The following is a 17,488-nucleotide window of genomic DNA, read 5'->3' as shown; positions in this document are numbered from 1 at the left end:
AAGTTAAGTTAGGCCTGATTAAACCTTAATGTGATGTTTGTAATGGACTGCACCATACGCGGCTAACTTAGGCCTAACTTATCTACCCTACGTTTAGTAGTGAAATTTTTTTAAATTAAACATTTTTTAACAGAAAAATAAATTACATTCTAGTAATTACAGAACATGTAAATGATGTGGTGGACCTCGTCTAAAGTTTGATAGAGAAACAATGACCAGTAAATCTGTTCGGCACTCCCTATTAAAGCTAACTTAGGCCTAGCTCACACAGTCTTAGCGTAATATTTTGGCCAATGTTTGCCCTAGGTTTGGGAGGATATTAAGTATTTTCCAAAGATACAAGGGGGTACATCATAGGGCCTAGTGCAAAAACATTATACCTACATACAGCCAAAATACTTAGTTAAGTTTTGACATTCTGGACTCAAAGTGATATATCTATAGAATAACCTATCGATTAGAGACAAGTACCTAACTAATCTTACAGTCTATTTTGTAGAGTAAAAATGTATAATTAATTACCTTGCATGTCTTTCCAGTTGTCCTTTGTCATTCCGTTTGAGAACAAACGGCAACCGATTTGACACAACTATAATGCTACCACAGCCCTCCGAACTAATACTCATCTTCATTGATGGAGTAACAATTCAAAATTAAAGTACACTCTTTGAACTCATAAGTTAATATTGCTAATGTTTATTGCTAGGAACCGGTCTCCCATCAAAGGGGGAGTATTATCTAGCCTTAAACACCGGTCACAAATGAAATGAAACGCACGTCGCACGTCGGACGATAGAACTTCACTGATAAGACGTTACAGGTCAATGTCCATTTACCACGTTCTATCTAGCAGTAGATAACCCAAATAATAAATGAGTACAACTTCTCAGAATCTGTGCTAAAATTATTCTTTTAAGTCACCAATCTGATCACTGATGTTGTGTTGTCTGAACTACTGAGACTGAAGTCTGAACTCGAACTGACACTGATAGCGACCGCAGATCAGCTGGAACAATGAACACAAGCAGACAAGCACAGCACAAGCCGGTTCCACAAAAACACTTCCTCTCCCTGACCAATGCCAAGGTGATCGTACGTATGCGCAAGCGCAGACGACCTCAGTACAGTCGTACCAACATAATACAGACCTTTCTAGAAGTAGAAGGATAATAATAAGAATTCACGTTAGCTGCTGACGTAAAACGATAGTTTTCATTCTAGTTTTTGCTAGGCTACATTTTAATTTGATTGTTATAAATCTTGACAGTTGTAGGATTCATAATTTGTTTTTTCTCCTTGGCCACTTCATCATTTTGAATATTATAGTTTTATTAAGAATTGATTTCCCCTGGGTCTACTTTTGATTCCCCCAACGGTACTCGTACACCTTGCAATCACGTGCCGGGTGAGTGCCCAAAGCATGATTCTTTGAGTGGGTGGGAAATGAAATGGGATGGCGACCAAGTCAGGTTGAACAGCTGTTAGGTGTAATCATCTTTCAAGTGGTGTAATTATGTCATTACCCCACCAAACTGAACTTACTTGCACAGCCTTCCTTGCAGACGTTATTTTATTCTTCCTTCCTTAGTGGAAAAAAACTGTTGCCAGTCAGTGATGAAGTTTTACATAAAATGCCTAATCAATTCTCAGTCAAGTAACATATTTTATGGAGGTACCACGAATACTAAAACAGAGCCGGTAAGTTATATGGATCATAAACACAACAAAATTATGTTACTGGCCCAAAAAGGTTTTAACATATGGTTTAGACAGTTCCATTTAAGCAATGTTTATTTTCGGACCAGTAACATTATTTGTTTATGTTTATATGGTCCATACCGTGTCTGTTCACGTATTCGTGGTAGGTACAACAAATTAAAACACGATGATCATTTATCTTGACATTTCCCGCGGATGAATTTTTGAAACTGTTACAATCGCATTTTTCCTTCGTTTAGAATACTTTTTAAGTATGTCAAGGGAGTAAATTTACTTTTCGTCATAGCCTACTGCAGCAAAAACAGCCGTTTTTTTAAGCATTCGTTGCGGGGCTTAAGTCGTATTTTTACTCTCTAGGGAGCAAAATTCATTTTTAGTCTCTAGAAAATCAGCTGTTGTAAACAGTGTAGTAAATTTCGATTGTGGCAATCTTATCGATCGAAATTATTTATCGATTGATTTATTAGGCAAGGTTTTAGCCTATTGTTGTCGATTGCTCGACATATCGATTGTATAATAAATTACATTATACTGTAACACAATCGTAATAGACGAAACGATTGAATCACTTACCAAACAGCTGCTTGTTTCCATTACCAAGTATGGTAATTATGGTAGCAAATTAAAATGAAAACAAGTTAGAAGTATTTTTGAGAGGTTACTCTAAATGAATATTTGGACGAAAAATATAGTTCACCACACGGGCAAAAAGTGACTTTTGGTACTTATTTTATACAGTACCTACCATACAAGATAAGCAATAACTTACTACTTACAGTTCTCTCCTCTGCTGAATTGTTGAATTGAATGCTGAGTGACCGAGACTGAAGATTCATAGATATAGGCTTGCTATTTCATAGAAGCAAACGTTGTTGCTTGTCAACTTTCACTATTATTTATTCTGTTATTAAGAATACATTTCATTTATACAATATGTATATGTGACCTTCAATTGAAATAAAACTGCAAGTAAATAAAGGATCATTACATTAAAAATAATTCTAAGTAATCAGAGGAATGAAATTTCTTAGTGTTTTACAAATCATAAATTCAACTATCGTAACAAATTCTACATATTTTTATCAATATAGCTGAATATTCAATATATCATATCACTAATGAAGCAGGGCTTAACAATTGACCTCTCCGCAATGAGTGTTGCATAATAAAATCAAGTTGTGTAATATTGAAATAATGGATGCAAACTAACTTATTAACAATATAATAAGTTTTTTAACAGTAGATTAATTTCATCCGTTGTTTATGGTGTCGGTTGTAGTGTAGCCTACAACAGCGTGTCAGCGTGTTCTAGAATCGGTACCAAAAATAAAATAACATATTCTTGCAGACACTCACGAGGCAGAGCCTTCCACGTTTACGTGTACACAACGCCGTTTTAAGCTATATTCATGCTTAACAAATCACAGATGTAGGTATATGCCCTTGAAAATCTTTTTTGTATAAATACGCGTACATCTTCTAACAAATTAGTTTTGACATTCATGCGACAAGATTGGCATGGCTGACCTTTATTAATAAATAATGCCATCAACTTGTTCGTTCTGTTGCTATCGTAATCGATTTACTATGTACTGTCATTAACGATATATACGCCAGCAAAATAAAGGTTGCACTGTTTGATTTAATCATAATATTTTTTAAAGTATGTTTTGCAATGAATGTGAGTGGCATATTATTATTAGATACGAAGGGATGTGATTTATTTATTTGGCGGTTCTTGCCATTCACAAATCAATTTCAGAACACTGAAAGCTGACTATAATGTGGCTGCTTATTGTATCATAAGTCTTTAGTCAAACTTTCTGTGGTTATGGTAAAAATAGTTTTTTTAACAAAGGGCATCATTTTTCCATTCTAGGTAACAATTTTGACCACACCGTCGTCTATTGGAACGTAAATAACCTGACAAATGCAAAAAATAGTAGTACAAAAGTTAATAGTAGTGTTTTACCTGGTTGAAACTTAATTACTTCAATACACAGACATCCGTCACTATTCTAGAATGCATAACACATCAATCAAAATCAATTTTAATGGTATTCTCGCCGTACTACATATTTAAAGTACACGCCTCTGTGATTTAGATACAGAGCAACACAGCAATCTAAAAAGTTAAATTAATCCTTTCTACTGAGCATATTTTGACGCTGTCACACTGGTTGTTCCAAACATTGTTCTAATAACAAATGTAACGAATTGATTGGGGACCTACCCACAAAACTTTTAAGAAACAGTTGATTCAAGATTCAATTCCCTATGCGCAAGTTTAGTAGAACCGTAGAACAGTGATAGAAGATAAGACCGTGACAAGGTCGCGGATTGTTGGAAGTTTTTATGACGGTTGGATTGCGATAAGCTTGAAGGGTTTCATTAATTACTTCTTAGATACGACTCAATCAACTGTCTTTGATGACGTGCGGTAGTTCAATACGTAGCAAACAGTCAATAGCTGGGGACAGTCAGTAGCGCCATTGCTTGCGAAACGTTTAAAAACCCCCAGTAGTATGGGAATATTTATTTTCTCACAATTTGATACAAACTGTACACTAAATTAATTTGTAAAAACCTTCGTAAATATTAATACAAAGTATTTACAGGTTTTAAAAACATGTTTGAGCCAAAAGACATCATGTAATTGAATGGAATATTATGGTAGGATCATTAATTTACGTAACAATATGAGAAAATTAATATAGATATTACGCCTAAAGTTTAAAGAGCTAAATATCAAAAACCTTTTTTATTCAAAGTCAGTAAAACATAAATGATAATATCTCTTACAATAGATGGACTATGCTAGTATTCCTAGTCTTAAAAAGGCATTTGATTATGTTGATCGAGCAAAGCTTTTGGTTAAACTAGAAAACATTGGCATTCGTGGCACCGCTCATCAGTGGTTTCAAAGCTATTTATCCGACAGAAAGCAAAGTGTGGTGAATATTTTCTGAATATTTTTGAATATTATTGTTTTCCAACAAATACGTCAGTCACTGATAGCGGCTGAGCCTACGCACAGGCTTCCAGTCCATGTAGGCTTATTTCCTAAATGTCTAAATTTAACATAGCTTCTCTGAAACCTTCCATCCTTTCTTATTATTATTAAGTTTACATGTATTTTTATATTTAATTATTTTATCTATGCAATAGCAAGTAAGGTGTCTGTTTCACTGGAAGTTTATGTTTATATTTTATTCTGTTCAATATTTTTGGAAATAAAGTATATTTTGATTTGATTTGATTTGATACCCATTTTTATTGGGGGGGTCTACAAGACCCCCGCCCGCTATCCAGCGTAAAAAAAAACGAGTGTGCATTTGATTATACATATGAAATATAAAACAATTTGTATATAATGCCAGAAATAGAAAAAAATAGATTTAGTTAATATTAATTTAAACTAGAGATAGGAAAACAAGTTTTGGGAAATAAAAGATGTATTTTTGTGTGTCCTTTAACTTTTGGTTCAACAATATTTCTGTATTTCCAAGGGTTAGTGAAATGGTAAAAAATGTGTTAATCAGGTATCATTTTCCAGATGGCGACCGTAGCACAGCATGCATGCATGAATGTAGATTTTTCATATGTTATTACTGATGGGTGCTAGGCCTAGTACTAATATGCAAAGCTTTCTCATTTAGGGAATTATTTCCACCTAATACAATAATATGAATGGGTTATTAGTTTTAGTACTGTATAATATAGTAAAGATGCAAGTTTTTTAACCACTAGTTGCACCAAAGGTACAATTTGCAGTTGTCAGTTGAATACCCAAGGAATAACAACAATACATACAATATAATAGAAATAATAACAATACATATGTGTACAGTAAAAAAACACATAACAGTATGAGAACCTTGACATTAAACAGTGAAAATAAAGTTGCGTTCGCCCATAAAACATCCTTCTTAGTATTAGACTGGAGGGAAATAAAGTATTTAACATATTCAATTTAAGAATTAAGCGTAAATTTATGGATCTGTGGAGAAAACCCCTTTTAATATTGAATCACAGTTATTAAAAATATTGTGGTACAGTACTGTGAATGTGTATCAATCAAAACAACTCCAGGAATAGACACCAGATAGCTCTGCATCTGCTTGGAGTATTTTGCCTTTACAATTAATTTGTGTGTGAATTTATTAAAATAATTTTACTTTTGACAAAATTTAGATGTTTTTATTGGTCCTGTCAAATTAATTTGTCTACTATAAAAACTATAATCACTGAATAATTTAAACACAACCTTCAGACTATAAATAAGGTGATTTTTCAACTGACACTGCTCGAATTATTGGAACAGGCTAAGTTTAGGTCAATGAGAGGCTTAGTGACCACGGTTTTAATAGTTTAGATGATAGATTATTGATAGTTTATTGTTCATCTTGCTATTAAATTTAGTATGACACTATTATTTTTAATTTGCATTGACGTTTTATGCATAATATTAAATCATTTCAGATTTTTTGTTTGTTTTGGGTTCATCTCTGGTGAGAAAAAACAGAGCTGGAAAGACCAAAATTGAGGAAGGAAGAAAGACGCTTTAGAATGAGAAAGCCAACAAATTGAATAGAGGGATGAGATGAATAAGAATTATTGTGCGGATTGTGCCCTACCTACACTTGATGGACTTCAATAACCGATGGAAACATAAGTATGAAAAGTTATAGATAAACAATATAATTAAACTAACATTCTCAGGGCCGGATTTAGCATTTTTGCGCCCCTAGGCCCAAATAATTTTCCGCCCCCTAGTCTGGTCACAGTTACTTTCCTTCAAACCTTTATTAAAAACTATATCATGCCCATTGACCTAAGTTTATTGCTTAAATACCACTACTCGTTGGAATCATTGCAAGTTTTTTTTAAGAATTGACTTGTTTATAGCCTTAACAAAATGCCGTCTTAAACACTTTTAGCAATTTTATGCTTTTAATAAATGCTCACGTTTGTGGCCGTGGGACTGAAACAAAACAACTCAACCCACCGAGCATTCCTGAAAAAAAAACATGGCCATTGATTCCAATTCCAGGCCAAAAAAACATGATCTCCAAACAGTACGTGATACCATAGATTAAACATACTCCTTTAGTAGATTTGTCATCATTTTGGATTAGCTGAACAATTCTTGTTATTTAATAGTACCTAGTATGTTTGATCTGTATTTTTCTAGTAATCGTGGTTTAAACCTAGTTTATCTAAAATAAAACGATCTACATCAACAATATGTCGTCTCCTGGTTATATTACAAGAAATTGAAACACACATCATAGAACTAACCCTAAAATAATGGAAACAAAATTACGTCAAAACTAATGTCCAGTGTCACCAACATGAACTAGACATGAAAAAATTTTGAATTAACAATGTCATAAGAAGTCGACTTGAGTTATATTTAATCTATGGTCGTACTGCATCTAGGTTATATATTTCCAAAGCAAAACAGAGAAATATTCCGGCCAACCGTCGATCCTTACTTAGGTCTGAGGAGAAAATGACAGCATTATTGGTGCTTTGGAGGGTATTGAATTTTTCTAATGCAAACTGAGATTAATATTTTTTGGTTAATTTTAATGGTAAATTCATCGTTGTATTAATATTCAACACAACTTATTAACTTGATCCTGCAGATTGTTGTAAACTAATCAAAAGATTAGTTAATAAATTTTGTTTTGTGAGGTGAGGGTAGTAACAATGTCTAGCACGCATGCGCCCCTAATCACTCTGATCAGTAGTGCCGAGCCCAAACCAGCATAGTGGCAGTGCAGTGGCAATACGATGCGTACTCCTTGGGCGCTCGTAAACGTCAACATCCCTACAGCCTACTCCCGTATAACCAATGTTCGTTACCAATTTTGAAACGAAATTGATGCGTAATTCTGAAAAATAGTTTAGATTTCGTAACAATTATTTCTTCTTATGAACTTCAGAATCACAATGCTTTGGAGTTTTTTTATCAACTGTGACTATTTATTTTTTTTATTTTTAGATAGCCTAGGTATAAAAAAAATACTCTCGGCCGTGCGCCCTCTGGGACCTTGCGCCCATAGGCCCGGGCCTACCGGGCCTATTGGGAAATCCGGCCCTGAACATTCTCATGTGTTTATAATTATAACCGTCTAGAAAAGGTTGAAAAAAATTTTCAAAACTATAATCAAAATATAATTCTTCAGTACTTGTTTAAAAAATTAATGTATTCAACAGAAATAAGTAATGCAAATCAGCATAATCTGACAGTGGCTCACTTCAACTAGATCCATTTTGAAAAAAAAAAGCTGGCAAAAACTTTAGCATGGTTAGGAATGCCTAGTTTGTTTCCTACGATGATGACAAAAAATTCCCACTAAACCAAGTATATTGCAGCGTTGTGTACGCTTAATGGTTAGAGAGAAATAAATAACAGAAAACTGTAAATGTAAATGTTCCATGTAATTCTAATGTATAGTGAGTAAACTGTTGTCATAAGCTCGTCTATTGTAATATTTTGATAAAATTCATTTATTTCATACCAAGCTAAAAACATACATTATTACCCTGCTGCTTGCCAATTTAGGCAACCCTTGATACTCGTTTAACATAACGTTAGTTAAAAAGTGAATACATCCTACATAATTAAGGAAATATTTTAGTGAAAAGCCAATCAGGCCAAACAAAAATTTGCTCAGTCTGCAGGTGTATTCAGCTGTGGGAATATTTTGAGTTTTCAGAGTTGTCTCCTTCTTTCATATTTTTAGTTGTGAACCTAGAGAATAAATTAAACCTTTTTATGTCTAATCGAACCCAGGCATAATTAATGCAAATTTTTTGTTCAATGGCAATTTAACTTGAATCAATAATTAATATTTTCTTTATAAAACTTTGTCAACATACTTTATAACTCCCTGCTCCTGGAGTGTGGAAGCTGGGAAGATCCTTGATCGCCTCTAGAGCTTCAATAAAAAAGGGAAGTGAAAATATGGATCACAAATTATCTAAATAAACTTTGACTTTATTCCATGTTTGCACACTGTAGAACAGATACCACTGCACAGACATGAAGCACATATATCCACGTATGTACAAAATACAATCTCTAAACTAATTCATTCTTATGTCTAAGATTCGTAGAAAAGTCATTCGAAGAGTCTGGTGCCTTATACATACAAAACACCTTAACATCCACACTTACAGACACGTTTGGTTTGAATTAAATTTATCCATTATTTACACATAAGACACTTAGTATTTTTTCTCATTTTTTAAATCTGGAAAAATAGATTTAAGTAAAGTTTTACAACGATCACTATATTAAAGCTTTTATAAAACTTAAACGATTATTGCTGTAATTTGCCCAGTGATTCTATGATATGAATAATTACTGAATACTTATCATTTTCTGAAAAATTATAAGTTGTAGTGTTACGATTAGTTTATTTACACCTTTTTGGTGTAAGACAAAATAACTTTTTACAGTGTAATTTTGTTATAATCAAATATCAAAAATGAAATATTTTGACCCATAAGGTATTTTTGTAATTTAATCTCCAGGTATTACTTTATGGACTGTAATTACATTTTAAACACAGCCCCCTTGCCAATCTGAGATAGATAGAATTAGGTACATATTTCCTCAGCTAGCTAAACACATTTTAGTAAATCCTCATATCCCAGAAAACTCTTCAAGTATATGCTGGCAAAATATTGTCAGGAGAATGAATTAATTTTTGAATTCCAAGTAAATTTTGGAATGTACCAACCTCATTAATTGCGTTTAAGCTTTATCCTACCAATGTTAACAATAGAAAAGCTAAAAAATGAGTCAGGGTAGGTTTTGCCTCCCATCAAATTTTTGCAATATCAGAGCTAATCAGATTAATCAGTAAACTGTAGTTTTAATCAGTGTTTACAAACAATATTTTGATTTATAAACTTTGATAGCACTGGATGGTTAAAACTAGATTCTGCAATAAGATAAGGCCCACAGGACCTCTGAAAATTGTTGTGGAATTCATTGCAACAAAACATAAATATGGAGTCATTGTACACAGTAAAAGTTTTACTTACTGTTGTAGGAACCTGATGGACAAATTTGAAATTGGTTTTATAATATTTTTAAATTCTATCATGCACTATTTAAATATTGTTTTCCTACCATGATAATCATGTTTATAAAAATCAAATGTCTGCCCAAATGTTGACATTAAACTACATTGCTTTACCCTTCTTCACCCTGGGAGTGAAGGGGTAAAAGGGAATCTTGCATTCATTTAAGTATAATACAAAAATACAGAAAACAGCTCCCCCTGAGTGGAGGGTCAGCTCAGGTTTCAGCTCCCCCAATTGATTATAGAAACAAATTTTAAATATTAGTTTTCCAAACTCTCTAAAATTTGACCAAACAGAGTGAAATCAATGTCTAATGAAATTTATATAAAGTAGGGCCTAAATGAAATAATGGCAGATGTATACAATATGGTGTTGAATTCTTTTACTACTGAGACCAATTAATATTTTGCTTTCAAATGAACCCTCTAAAAATTTCAAACATTGGGAAAGCTTGAGCAAATTTTAAGGACATAATATATACTAGTGTACCTTTTGCTTGAATTCGAGCAGTTGCGAAGTATTACAGGCGTTATTTTAAAACGAATAACTGTCATAATTTTCGATGACTTTATAAAAGCCGACTCAAAGATTATGGAAATACTCACGATGTACACAACAGTTAGATATAATCAAAACTGTTTGTAAATATCTTATCTTTTTTCAAAAGCTGATCTTGTTTTTTAGAGTTTTCTACAAATGTTTCCTACTAATAGCCGCATTAGGTTCTCTATAATAACGATTGTATTTCTATTTCTTCTATTTGGTTGTGTTCTATGACTTTCTTATGTTTCCATTGTTTGCGAATAAGTTAACTCCATAACAAATAATTTTAAGAGTTACTGTGATATTAGGATTTTCCACTGATTTGGCAATAGAATATTATATTGCAAAACATGACACGATGCAGAAGAAAATCGATTTTAAACTCACAGAAAAAACCATTGCAAATACTTCATTTTGACAAATTCAGTAAATTACAATTTAAATATTAACAGCTGTTTCATTAAAATTAGTGTAAAATTATACATATTGTCATAATGTAAACAAATCTGCTGAGGGGACTTTAAAGGTCTCTGGGCAGAGCCCCAAGGGGATTTACCTCGTTTCTCTTTTGATGGCTCATCTACAGACCAAGACCTTTCTTTGGAGACCCCTACCAAGTTTCTACGCCCAGCCGTTCTCTCAAATTAGCTGTCACAAAGAAAAACAGTTTCAAATTAATATATAGATAAGTACAAGTTTTTTTTATTTATTTAAGAGGTTGGCGGCTTCTTTAAGGGGTGAGCTGGTACAGTACAAAGGTGAACTGTACTGATAAAAGTTTGTGGCAGTGACCAGGGTCCGAACCCACGACACTACTGCCTTGGGCCCGAAGTCCGCGACGCTACCAACTGAGCCACCGACTCGACTCACCAGTTGATTCAATAGTTTGCGTTGACCGGAAACAATTAGATACACATTAACCTATTCTGTCTTAAAATATTATAAATTGTACATATTTGTTCAAACTCAAGTTCGCCATCAATTTTCACCCGATAATTCGAATCACTGGACAAATAATTTGCAAATACAGTAAACAAATACGAATACATCTATTAAGTCCAACAAACACAAACGATATTATAAAATCTCATAGAAAAATATCAACGATATAAATTAAAAGGTACAATGTATCACTTACACAACAAATAATACACACTGCCACAATTTGTACTGGGAGGGTAGGGTAGTTGGATAGGGGTGCAGAGAACCGATTGTGGCACAGTTAACATAGACTTTGGCTTACATAGCTTACTCTAGGAGAACACGGTTACCCATTGATTTCAGTGTATAAGCGTATTAGTAAATATTGTTTAGACCATTCAACAGTACAGTGTGGAACGATTTCGCTGGAAACAGTTTACATTTTTTATGGTAAACAACTTGCAGCTTTTAATTTCAACACAATTTGTTGACAAAATATGAATTTCACAATTTAGATGAACAATTGTATGATTCTTTTGAAATAATTGACATATAATAAAATTGAAAATTATGGTAATGTTTACATTATAAGTTTAACATCATTTGATTATATTTATTAAACTTTAGTACCTCAATGGTTTTCTGTCAACTATTGTTTTTGAAACAGCAAAAAATAATAAATACATTATACTACCAATCTTAATTTTTATTTGCAGTAATAATGTATTTTATTGATAGTAAAGGTTTAAAATATAAGACTTTTCCCTGATAATAAAAGGTTCAATTTGATAACATTAGTTCTAATTTTACTAATTTATTTTATTAAATGGTAAAAATTAAAGTAATTTGAATAAAATTGGCCTATAATTTTTAAAACTATTAATTGAAAATATTGCCTTTTATCACATTGTGTCTGGGTGGTTCCATATTAACTTTTTACTCTTTATCTCTTTAACATCTATTGAACCAGGACCGTACCCAGCTTTGGCAGGTCCGGTAAAGATATTTTGGCCGGGCCCCCTTCCCCTTGAAGTATATGTTTGGTGGGTCCCAGTAAAATTGTAAAATTGTTTGGGAAAACCGGTTGGGAGTACGGCCCTATATTGAGCAAAGTTGATATTGTAAATATGCGGTTTATATTTTCAAAATAAAATTCAAATATACATTTTTACTAATAGTAGTGAATAAATACATTTTTGCAAAACGTTGAAATATTTTTAGGGGGAATGTAAACTGTTTCAGCTAAAAAAGGTTAACAACACATGAAATAAACTTTTTATATAAACATACAACAGTTAGGTTCATTAGAACATACACATTTCTCCAGTTGGCCTAATGGAGAATATTATGTCATGTATGTATAAACACTTCAAGATAATAATCTATACCAAACCTATTATTTTTTTACATTTAAGCATGTCAAATATGTGTAAAAGCAGTTCGCTAAAATTAAAAATATTTTTGTAATAAAACGCTATCTGGTAAAAGAGGATTAAAATTTTTAAAATTTTGAATTTTATCACTCAAATTGAAGTTAAATAATTATAATTTATATAAACAAATTTGTTTTTATTAAAAATATTTAAGAAAAGAACAAATACATTTTGATTCTGTTTAGTATGTAGGGATTGTTAGGAAATTAATAAATAGTTTTGGTTAAAACAATTTTTGGTTTTAAGGTAGGGCCGTAACAGGAAGGGAGGGGTTAGTGATATTTAAAAGTACTTCAAACTGTATTAAAATTCCTTTTTTAAACAATTACCACAAAACAAAGGCTTATGCAACCTGCCTAAAAAACTGCAGGATTACTAATTAATCAATTTAGAAATTTTCTAGACACAACCCCTAAACATTGTGAACATTTTGTGAACTTTAATCGTGAGGGAAAATGTGTGCAATAAGCTCTTCCCTTTAAATAACTCACCATCAAACTTCAAACATAGAATAAAAATATCTAAATTATGAATTCAAGGATTATTGAGGAAAAACTGTATTTAGTAACTATGCATATCTTTGCCCGAATTCAAACTAAAGTACTTGCTGCCAATTACAATAAAAATTTCAGTTTTCCAAACCTGAATTTTGAAGATTATTTTGGACCTGTCACAACTTTTAGCACCCTCTCTAGAATGAAAAGAAATAAACCATGCCACAAGCTATTAGGTATCATCATCAAACACGTCTCTGTAAAATGAAAATCATTGAACACCTGTTAATTTTTTTTACTCTTTTATGCAATTTTATAATATTTTTTTATAATAAAAAAATTCCACTATGACCATCCCACTCATTCAAATAAATAACATTTGTTGACTGACAAACATTAATCAAGAAGTTACCTTTCAGAATTTTGATTATTCTCCAAATTGAATGTTTGCAACCATACTTATATTATAATAATAAAAAGTTTGGTACAGACCATATCACAAACATTTTCAGCAATGCAAAGAAACTGTTTTTGACAGCTGAAGTGGTGTCCACATCAAACATGGCAAAAATAACTACCTCTCTTGGCTGGAAGTTATAAAAATATTTTTACAGAGATACTCTTGAAAAAAGGCGTACCAAAAACATCAATACTTTGAACAACTTTACAATAGCCTAAGAATATGTTTTTTATTTTGATCCCATAAAGCTTTAAAAATATCTAGATATTACATGTAACAAATTATTTAAACGTAGATAAATTATTCCTCAACAGTTCAACAGATAACAAGTGAGACAGTAGGTAAAGTATCTCATAGTGCTTAGTTAAATCAAAGTAAAATATGAGCCCAATAAGAGAGAAAAGTAAACCAGCTATTGGTTAGTATAAACATAGACAAAAAGAATGAAATATAGACTGTCAGCCGTGCTTCGGTTGCCATGGTTACCATAGGTTCCGGCGCACACCGCTGTAGTTTACGTAGTGCGTACGCCGTAACTACCGTGGTGCTCCAAGCGGTGTGCGCCAGAACCTATGGTAACCGCAGCACAGCTGACGGTCAATATTTAATTCTTTTTGTCTATGGTATAAATGACGATCTTTAATTTATAATACTAACTGCATTGAGTTATAAAATAATTAATTTTTTGTTCATCCTGTTATTTTCTGGAAAAAGCAATTTGAAATTAAAAGTAGATCAGTGTCCAAAAGACCTCTATAACTTGATCATTAATCTTAGCGTTTTAGCTTTAATATAATGTTTTAATTATATTTTTGAGGTCTAATCAGGGCTGCGTTAAGGGCCAGTGGAGCTCTGGTCAAACACAAAAGCAGCGCCCCCTTTTTTCCTAGTGCGGGCGGGCGGTGGTTAAGGGGCACCCGGTGGGCGCCCCCAAACCTCCGGCGCCCCTGGGCATATGCCCAGTCTGCCCGTTTATAAAAGTGGGCCTGGGTCTAATAACAGTAGGGCATTTTCAATTTCAAAACGTAAAAGTTTTTAGCAAATACTGTAGCTCAGTTTATTTGTTATATTTTAGAATCAATTGGAATAAAATAATTGTAACAGGGTTGACTTACAATAGATATAATGTATTAAAAAAATCTTATTTTACTTATTTCGATTTCAAGGAGTAACATTATAGAATAATGACATATTATAAGTCAATCCCATTAATATTAAGTGCTATTGTCCATAACTTACCACAAAATTTTACTAACAATACAAAAAGTCAAAAGTGTTTTTTAGAGACAATAGTACCGTACTGAATATAATATTCAAATATTCCAATTACAATTTAGTATTATAATTTTGGATGTTTAATGTTGTTTGTTTCTGGAGTTATACATTTCAAACTTATGCCAATCAAATTATATTAATTAAATAACATTTACAACTAACCAAGGATAGCTGATTTCACTTTTCTAGATATAAATTACTTTGACATGCTTGGGTGTCGTAAAAACGTCAAATTTTTGAGCAGTCAAATTGTAAGAACCACAAATGATTTTTTTTGCATTAATGTTTGTAAATGTTATGTTATACCTACTCATAAAAAAATAGTTGTATATTGACAGTGTGATAAATGTACTTGAGATTTCTTTAGTAAACTATAAAGAAGTTGTTAAGTAGTAGATTCTTGTGTTTAGAATAATAGTTCAAAATTATTTGTTGCATTTTAATTGAAATCCCAGTGAAATCAAGATAAAGCCATCTACACATGACTAAATCACAGATATTAAATCTGACTAAGACAGTAAAAAAACATACTGTTTTTTTGTTTTATACCGTAGTACATTTTCTTACAAAAATTTAAAAAAATTAATTTTCAAAACCCTTACGAGCACATAATATTACGATTTTAAACAGTTAATCATCGTAATCATGAACATCACACGTTTTAGCTCAACAGGGTCTTAACACTGACTGCTCAATGTTGACGGAAAATAATCATACATTACAGTAGAAAGTCTTTGACCAGAAGAACACTTAGTAAGCAGAGAAGAGACAGACAGTTTATGTCAACGTCTCTTTAGCTTGGTGTTAAATACCATAGTCGAACGATTCCCATTCACTAAACCTAGAATCCTGTTTTTGCAGTCTTTGCTGGCACGCCTCAAGGTAACCTTCCTGTATCCGGTACATCCCGGAGTTGGCTTGGAACATCAGCGTCTCCAGGATCCTCTCGTTTTTGATTGCTTTTGTTGGAAGAACAATCTGAAAAAATGTTTGATATACAAGTTGGACGGTCCAATTATTTCCTGATACAATAACAAAAGACTGGCTACATTAGTTGGAACTCATTTGAAATTTTTAGACTGTGTCCATACCATTGTAAATTTGAGTACTAAACGTTTTTTAAGTTAAAGAGTACCTATCCTTTCCTCTAGTATTCTGTCTTATTTAAAAAGGAGTTTTAGTAGTTTGAGAGCTTTAAATTTGGTTTGGTAATTTGGAGGACTATGATCAAATGGGCTGGAATAACTGAGTTGTCAATCCACTTACTACTACAAATGACTAGTTTTGTAGCATCATTACTCCAGTTCCAAATCTGGTTGTCAATGAAATGTCATCATAATAAATACAATTTTAAGAACACTGACCACTCCAAGAAAAAATAATTTTAGACTGTATCACACTCTGTGGCTCATAAGATGATGTTCTTTGTTTTAATAAAAAGGATACAGATGGTTAATATGGATTGTATGGAAGTAGTGTGGATGGGTTGTATCATAGACTAACCACTGTTCCATAATTATGAGAAATCTACTAGGGGAGTACGTTTTATCTAAGGTTGTATGGAAGTATTCTCCAGTATCAAAAAGTCAATGATGATACTCACATTTCCAATAATAATGGAAATGTTCATACCTTTATCAATTCCTGTGGTGATATCCTATACAGTTTGAGATCTCTTGATAGCCTATCCATGGTGACTTTAAACTCCAGTTTGGCATCCATCTTTGTTGAAGACTTTGTCCGGATCTTGTGTTTGGCCCACGCCAACATCGCCTCAAACTTCCTAACCTCAGGGATCTCCAAGTTACGACACATAATCATCTGAACCATGGACTCGGACAAGTTCACAAAGTCCGTCATCTGGAACAGCTGTGGAAATAACTTTTAAAATATTGTACAGGATTACTAAGTAAAAGGTTTTTAGCTTTTCTAAGTAGATTAAAAAACATACTGTGTCATGAATGAGACATAAACTATTGAACTATGATTATCAATTTTCCTTTTTATATTTTACAAAATTGTGGTTGTACTGTATGAGTTTAATAAATACATTTTTTTTTTGAGTTAATAATCAGTGTAAAGGAATTCAAATTAAATGCGGCAGTAACAGCTTCTAAATGAACAATGACACCAAGAGTGCTTACATGGTTTTTAGGTGGGGGGGGGAGGAGGGAGCATACACGACTTCTTACCTAGGTTTGGGGGGTGTGAAGTAATTTTATAGAAATAAGGTCCAGCCAGAAGAAGATAAGGTATTTTTGGGCTGTGCAAAAGACTGAATTTTCTTATCACTAACCTGCTTCTATGAGGGCTTGAGAACAATATATTTTGACCTTTGTTTATTTATGAATGCAAGTAATGAACCAATAATGTATTGTCTTTGAAGTTTAATTGGGGTCGTTGGGGTGGATATTTACCTGGTGGGCTCGGGTCTCTACAAAGGCTAGGATCATGTTGACCAGCTCCGAGGCCGACGTGTATCTCCAGTAATAGTTCTCCAGCGAACACAGCATTGAGCAAACCTGTTGCAGAAACAA

At 32.8% G+C, this 17,488-nt stretch overlaps 2 protein-coding genes across 3 annotated transcripts in view; both read right to left on the bottom strand.

The window, feature by feature from the left end:
• The window catches only part of LOC128988028 (uncharacterized), a 49,821-nt gene extending 48,784 nt beyond the window's left edge, over positions 1-1,037 (bottom strand). Inside the window, exon 1 of one of the 2 annotated variants that reach the window (XM_054409202.1) lies at positions 523-1,037. In XM_054409202.1, the coding sequence (XP_054265177.1) occupies positions 523-632 (110 nt within the window). In that variant the 5' untranslated portion in view covers positions 633-1,037. The remainder of the gene's footprint in view (positions 1-522) is intronic. The other variant, XM_054409203.1, reaches the window with a different exon arrangement.
• A 7,670-nt stretch (positions 1,038-8,707) lies between these two features.
• Positions 8,708-17,488, bottom strand: part of LOC128986173 (uncharacterized) — a 403,677-nt gene continuing 394,896 nt past the window's right edge. The window contains exons 20-22 of the mRNA XM_054406359.1: positions 17,369-17,473; positions 16,584-16,820; positions 8,708-15,929 (exon numbers count right to left, since the gene is read on the bottom strand). Of these exons, the coding sequence (XP_054262334.1) occupies positions 15,756-15,929; positions 16,584-16,820; positions 17,369-17,473 (516 nt within the window). The 3' untranslated portion in view covers positions 8,708-15,755. The remainder of the gene's footprint in view (positions 15,930-16,583; positions 16,821-17,368; positions 17,474-17,488) is intronic.

This window comes from Macrosteles quadrilineatus, unplaced genomic scaffold (genome assembly GCF_028750875.1).
Source record: "Macrosteles quadrilineatus isolate MER2022 unplaced genomic scaffold, UCM_ALF_1.0 Scaffold_2__2_contigs__length_208266976, whole genome shotgun sequence".
NCBI classification, from domain to species: domain Eukaryota; kingdom Metazoa; phylum Arthropoda; class Insecta; order Hemiptera; family Cicadellidae; genus Macrosteles; species Macrosteles quadrilineatus.
Note: the sequence above shows the minus strand (reverse complement) of the source record. Positions and strands in the feature narration are given on the sequence as shown.